At 46.6% G+C, this 7,312-nt stretch overlaps 1 protein-coding gene across 1 annotated transcript; it reads right to left on the bottom strand.

Annotated features, from left to right (window-relative positions):
• On the bottom strand, positions 1–7,055 carry LOC140469648 (E3 ubiquitin-protein ligase RNF183-like). Its single transcript, XM_072566354.1, has 2 exons — positions 6,602–7,055; positions 1–5,757 (listed from the first exon to the last, which is right to left on the bottom strand). Exon 2 carries the CDS (start codon positions 5,684–5,686, stop codon positions 5,117–5,119), a length of 570 nt encoding a protein of 189 aa, XP_072422455.1. The 5' UTR covers positions 5,687–5,757; positions 6,602–7,055; the 3' UTR covers positions 1–5,116.
• Between the last annotated feature and the right edge of the window lie 257 nt (positions 7,056–7,312).

Genomic DNA, 7,312 nt, shown 5'->3' with positions numbered 1-7,312 from the left:
TGCAGAGATTTAAAACAAAAGGGATAACATTAAAAGTGTTATACCAGTTCACATGTGCAGTGTGAAATATTTAGAGAAGAGAGAGGTCCTGATCAGACAGCATTGTAAAAGCAGGAATTGTCTGCTGAGGCAATTCCTAATACACTGTCAGCAGGCCACTAGAAATGTTCCCTATGTGCATTCCGTCCAACTCTGGGTATATTTCATCTGTACCCGGGCAGGCTCTGTGTCCTTCACAAAGTCCCACTTTCACACTTTATTCCTGTGTCATTGAGTTTCTCCTCACCCCTCTATGTGCAACCCTTGTACCCTACAAATATCCGCTGAGTGACAGCAGCCCCCTCCCCCACCCCATCTCTCTCATTTCAGTTTACAACAGCAGCAACCTATTTGAATGTATCCCAGTCGGAGTAGCTGTTACCCATTCTGCAAACTGCTGTTCAATTGTATAAATCCCACTCAGAAGTTACCCCGTTGTCCCCAGCAGCCATGGGGCATGCACTTGTGGAACAGAAGTTGCTGAGCGTTGTCGGTGGGGGTTGGGGGTGGGGTGTGGAGGTGAGTATAACAGTCCAGAGGCATTACCAACCATCTTCTAGACAGGCCTGTACCTTATGTTACTAAATTAAATGATATGGCCTGCCTGCTGTATATGGGATTAGTTCCTTTGCTGTGAATTAAGTGCCACCTCATTGGATGATTCAGATTCCATAGAAGACAGCCAAAAGGACTCAGGGTGCAGCTTGTTTAAGAGCTCGTGTGGTGCAGGGGTAGTGTCCCCACCTCTGGATTAGGAAGCCCAGTTTCAAATCCCACACTGTCCTAAATGTGTGTCGTAACGTTGGTTTGAATATCTGCAGGCTTGTTTGAACGTCACTGCCTGTGCAGGTGGTGTGCATATTAGGGCAATATTTTCGGGTTAATATCTGAACACTCAAGGCAATGAACATACTTCCTGGTGTCAGTTCCTTCTGTTAAAGAAACATTGCAATGGGAGTAGGCCATTCAGCTCCACCAACCAACCTGTTATCACATTTATTAGATGATAATTTTTGGCCTCCCAACCCCATTCACCTGCCTTTACAGCATATCCTTTAAATATTTTGACTAAAAATCTACTATTATCAGTCATGGAAATTTTAATTGTCCCACCATTGGAGAAAGGAGTTCCAGATTACCATTTATGTGCAAAAGTGCTTCATGGCTTCACTTCAGAAGGGCATAATTATAATTTTTAGATTACAGCCCCTTACACTGGTTTTCAATTGAAGTTAATTGCTTTGTTTTACCTTCCCTCCCATGTCATTTTTGGCACCATGACTACATGACCCCTCTACACACAGAATTCATATTTATCCCACCTGTCCCTTAATTTAGCCCTTTAAACTGGATATAATTTTGGTGGATTTGTGGTATTCCCCAACCAAGGGGAAATATCTTTCCTGAGGTACATTTCCCAAAACAGGATGCAATAATGATCTGACCAAGGCACTATTTTCTTTCTTTTCATTAGATGTAGGTTCACTGACATCGCTGCATTGGTCATCCCTATTTGCCCTTGAACTGAATGGCTTACCAGGGCAGTTCAGAGTCAACCATATCAGAGTCAAATGTAGGCCAGACCAGGTAATTAAGGACAGCAGACTTCCTGTTCCTGAGTGAATCAGATGGGTTTTTACAAATGGTGATAATTGTCATGGTCACCATTACTGAACTTAGCTTTCAACTCCCAATTTATTGGCTGTGTGTGATGGGAATTGAACTATGTTCCCAGAGCATTAGCCTGTGCCTCTGGATTATTTGCCCAGTGACATCATCATCATAGTACTGAAGGAGTGTGTCCTCCATTTTGGAGTCCAGTTTGCTGGAGATAATGGCAACTTTATCCTCATCTTCCTTATTGCTTTTGTACCTATGCTTCCAGATTTCATTGCCTTGTGGACCTGGACTCATGAATCACTGTGCTTGTTCACAGTTCCCAGACTCTGACCAATGGGATGATATTCCAACTTGCCTTTCTACAATTTGAATTGAATGACACCCCCTTTTCTCCACATTAAAGTCAGTTTTACCCAATCAAATAGTCTGTATTGTATTGTAACCTGATGCTTCCACCTAGATAACGTACAGAGACATGTATACAGATAAAAAGATAATGGACAATTGCTTTATCAGGACTTTGGCTCCAAAATACTCCTGAAATTATGATTTGTTTTGGTTGTAAACCTATAAAAGTTGGTCTAAACCCCCAAGCCCTTATGTGGTACAATACTGACATAGAAGACTCTCAATCCAGAGACTCCCTAATTTTTTCCATTAACACTTCCTGATTCTGATTCACCCTGTATTGGAAACACACAAACTTTCATATTGTAGCCCTGGTATGAGGGTGTTTTTGGATTTTTATACAAATATGTCAATTACAATATCACACCAAAACACTCAGGCTGTTAATGATAGAAGGGCTCTTGACATCTAATGTTACCAAATTCCCAGATATACCCAGTATAATGCCCCTCAATCACCACTACCAAAACTGATTTTCTGGTCATTTTGTCACATTGCTCTTTGTGGAATCTTGCTGTGCACAAACTGGTCTGCCAAGTTTCCTGCTGTGACTGCATTTCAAAAGTACTTTGTGGGTTGTAAAATCCTTTGAAATGTCCCCATGACGTTGAAGGAGATTTATAACCACAAGTCTTTCTTTAACAACAGCATTGAAATTGCATTTGGCTTTCTCTGCAAATTAAGGACCATCCTGGGCTCTGATGATAGCGAGGAAATGAATTCAATGCAAAGCCTGAGTTTCTGATTTCTCAGACATCACATTTTGACTTTGTCATAAAGGCCGATGATGGCATTTCCTTAGTAACCAGCAGCTGATGTGGTATCTCCCAAGCAACCAAAGACTCATGGCAATATTGTCCTGGCATCAAAATGCTGATGGCATTATTTCCATGGAAACCAAAGGTGACTGTTGTAGCTCCTCCACAGCCCTAGGCTGAAGGGATGGCAGCTGTTTCTCAATGTATTTCTCTGCAAACAGGCCAAGGCCCTGGGAGCTCAATGATAAAAGGACTGTCTTTCAAAAGAGATTATTTGGTTTATCTGCTCAGTGCTGGATTTTCTCCTCACTCATTGCAAGCAACGTAAGAGTCTTCAGTTTCTTAAATTGCAACTGATTATTTAAAAACATTTTGTGATGGCATCTGCACAGTCACCAGTCGCAATGTGAGAGTGGAAGCGGGAAATACTTATCCTCCTTCATGACCAAGGATACCTTCAGGTCAACATTCACAGGTATGGAAGCTTTGACTGCCTGACAGCATACACGTATCAAGCCCTCACTTACATGGGAGTTAGTGAAAGCACTAGACCCTCACTCGGATGGAGGTTAGTGTACTAGACCCTCACTCAGATGGGAGTTAGTGTATTAGATCCTCACTCAGATGGGGGTTAGTGTACTAGACCCTCACTCAGATGGGAGTTAGTGTATTAGATCCTCACTCAGATGGATGTTAATGTATTAGACCCTCACTCGGATGGGAGTTAGTGGACTAGACCCTCACCTGGATGGGAGTCAGTGTACTAAATACTCACTCAGATGGAGGTTAATGTACTAGACCCTCACTCAGATGGAGGTTAGTGCACTAGACCCTCACTCAGATGGAGGTTAGTGTACTAGACCCTCACTTAGATGGAGGTTAGTGCACTAGACCCTCATTCAGATGTGAGTTAGTGTACTAGACCCTCACTCAGATGGGGGTTAGTGTACTAGACCGTCACTCGGATGGGAGTTAGTGTACTAGACCCTCACTCAGATGGGAGTTAGTGTACTAGACCGTCACTCGGATGGGAGTTAGTGTACTAGACCCTCACTCAGATGGGAGTTAGTGTACTAGACCGTCACTCGGATGGGAGTTAGTGTACTAGACCCTCACTCAGATGGGAGTTAGTGTACTAGACCGTCACTCGGATGGGAGTTAGTGTACTAGACCCTCACTCGGATGGGAGTTTGTGTACTAGATTCTCACTCAGATGGGAGTCAGTGCTCTAGACCCTCACTTGGGTGGGAGTCAGTGTACCCCAGACCTTCAAGCAGATGGAGGTTAGTGTTTTACCTCCTCACTCAGATGGGGGTTGGTGAGTGTATTAAACCTCCCTCGGATGGGATTTAGTGTACCAAAACATGACGTCATGGAGTATTTATGTACCTGTCCTTCAGTGGGCTGTGAAGATATCCTGGTGTATATTGAACAGGTACACTGCCTACCTCTCCCAGTCTATTATAATTATGTTGAGATGTCATTGTGACTTTTGACCCTGATCTAAATGGCACCTCACCACATCTATTCCATTTTTAATGGTACAATCAGTTTGAAGGTGCACTGGGTGATTTTGTGCAAGAGTAATATATGATGTCATTAGAAATTGTGCCTGTGTGCTACACTCAGAACACGTCAACTCAAAGAGACCACGTGACCCTGAGCAGCCTCACTGTGACATTGGGTCTTAGGAGTATCCATGTGAAATGATAATCATATCAATTTCCTTTCTGAAACTTTGCAGGGTTTGGTGACACTCCCTGTGAGGAACCGACCAGCAAAGTTTAGACCAAAACTTCAACCTGATACCACTTACGTGAGGTGGTATTCCCCACCTGCTAAGATTCTCACTTGGATGCTGCTCCTGTTCCTCACGGGTCATCGATTGCTTAAGCTGGGTGGGAGCTCGTGTTATGAAGCCGGAGGTCATGGGTTCAAGATCCCTGCTTCCAGAGACTCAGCACAGAATCCAGCTGACAATCCAGTGCATTACTGAGCATTCAAAGATCCTGTCTTTTGGATATGACATGAAACAATTTTCCCTCTCAGGCAGCAGAAAAATCCACATTACCATTGGGGAAACAACGGCAGAGGTGGTTTCCCTGGCCAATGTTTATCCCTCAACTGACATGGTGAAAACAGGTTATCTGAGGATTTGTTACATGGCTGTTTCAGGGAACTTGCTGGGAACAGATTGCAATTCCTACCGTGCAACTGTCACTAAAGAGAAAGGACTTCAGAGGGAGGGTAGAGTGTCCTGAGGGTGGCTAAATAAATGCAAGAAGTTTCCCTCAGCCCAAATCCCACAGGATTTTCTTAGTCCAGAAGAGTGAGATGACGAGAATGATGGTGATGCCAAAGGTGGCGATCATGATGTAGATGGCGGTTCTGCAGGGTGGACTCTGGCAGCATTTCCACATGGTGTTCTGGGGCAGTCGGTCTTCCAGTGCTGGCGCTGCTTGGGTAGGCAGGGGGAGGCCACCCTCACGCTCCACGTCCAGGCTGAGGGTGTAGACAGTGGGCCGCCGCAGTAGGAAGCTGGCCTTGCCCGGCCCCTTGTAGAACAGGCGCCCGTGGTCCAGGTAGACGTGGACTGGCTGCAGCCTCATGCGACCCAGAATCTCCGCGTTGGTGCGTAGGCCTGTCACCAGCTGCCCGGCACCCAGAGGTGTCAGGTGGCGGCACAAGGGGCAGGACATGCCTGGATCCATCTCCGGCACGGACGCCAGGCTCATACGGGCCAGGCACTCCAGGCAGAAGGTGTGTTTGCACTCTAGGATCTTTGGTGTACGAAAGGCATTGTCATAGGGGTTCCAGCAGACTGCGCACTCACACTCGGAGCCGTTTCCCTCCGGCGTCATGGTAACCTCTAGAGCCAGCACTGTTGTAGGCCTCACACCATCTGAGGGAGCACCACCGTTCCCGTCACGACCTCATAGAACATAAAACATAGAATGTTACAGCGCAGTACAGGCCCTTCGGCCCTCGATGTTGCCCCGACCTGTAAAACCAATCTAAAGCCCACCTAAACTACACTCTCCCATTTTTCTCCATATGTTTATCCAATGGCCATTTAAATGCCCTTAATGTTGGTGAGTCTACTACTGTCCCTGGAATGGGGGGGTCCAGAACTAGAGGGCATAGGTTTAGAGTGAGAGTGGAAAGATATAAAAGGGACCTAAGGGGCAACCTTTTCACACAGAGGGTGTATGGAATGAGCTGCCAAAGGACGTGGTGGGGGTTGGTACAATTACAGTATTTAAGAGGCATCTGGAAGGGTGTAAGAATAGGAAGGGTTTGAAGGCATATGGGCCGGGTGCTGGCAGGTGGGACTAGATTCGGTTGGGATATCTGGTCGGCATGGACGAGTTGGACCGAAAGGTTTGTTTTCATGCTGTACATCTCTATGACTCTGTGACTCTATGTTGCAGGCAGGGCATTCCACGCCCCTACTACTCTCTGAGTAAAGAACCTAACCCTGACATCTTTCTGATATCTATCACCCCTCAATCTAAATCTATATCCGCTTGTGCTAGCCATCACCATCCGAGGAAAATGGCTCTCACTGTCCGCCCTATCTAATCTTCTGATCATCTTGCATGCCTCTATTAAGTCACCTCTTAACCTTTGTCCCCCTAATGAAAACAGCCTTAATTACCATTCACACCAGCCTCCAATCTCGCCATTCACCCCCCACACGCCCCAAACTACTTCCATACTTCCCGTTCCGACTTGCGTCATGCTACTGACTGGACAAGGAAATCTTCCTCACTTACCTGGCTTCTCCCAGTCACCAGTGCCCAGTTGTCCAGCTCAGCCAAAACCTGTTGCCTGGCCCCAGCAGTGGCTCTCTGGAACGGTGAGCCTGAGCTGTTTCGCACAGTGAGGTCAGAGTCAGGTTAAAATCTCGCTGCCTTTCCACCCAAAACCTGGAGGAGTCTGAATGGGTCTGAAGGCCGGTCTTCCTCTTTGGCTCTGAACCAGCAGACCTCCTGGATGCTGCAGCCTTCCGATGGATTTGACCTGACGTCCTTAACTCTGTGGTTAACCCTTCACCGGCTGCGTTGCCCTCCCTTGACTTGTGTCAGTCTGGTTTGCTGCATCGGTCCGTCTCTCGCTCTCTTTGTCCCATTGTCTCCGGGAGCTGCTACCTCTGTGACTGCTCCTGTTGTGTGTGCTGCACAAGAAAGCTAGCAGAACAGGTTCTCCTGGTTTGTTGAGAATGTTTCCTTAGAAGGCCACCCTCCTCCTTTAAGCTGCTTTCATTGTAATCTGCCTGGCACCAGGATCTCTCGTGGGAACCCTCGCAGTGACCATAAACCCGGCCCCTGACGAACTGTACACTCAGTCTTACCATTGCCCGCCCTGGCCTTACTCATACCTGCAGCAGGTAGATGGTCACCATGGAAACGCTTTCATCAGGGACTTTGTGGGGGTTGTCACGGGTTCTGAGTGAAAGTGGCACAGGGCAGCACAGTGGCTCAGTG

The sequence above is a fragment of the Chiloscyllium punctatum genome, chromosome 49 (assembly GCF_047496795.1).
Source record: "Chiloscyllium punctatum isolate Juve2018m chromosome 49, sChiPun1.3, whole genome shotgun sequence".
In the NCBI taxonomy this organism is placed as follows: Eukaryota; Metazoa; Chordata; class Chondrichthyes; order Orectolobiformes; family Hemiscylliidae; genus Chiloscyllium; species Chiloscyllium punctatum.
The sequence above is the reverse complement of the archived record's forward strand: the minus strand, read 5'-3'. Positions and strand labels throughout refer to the sequence as shown.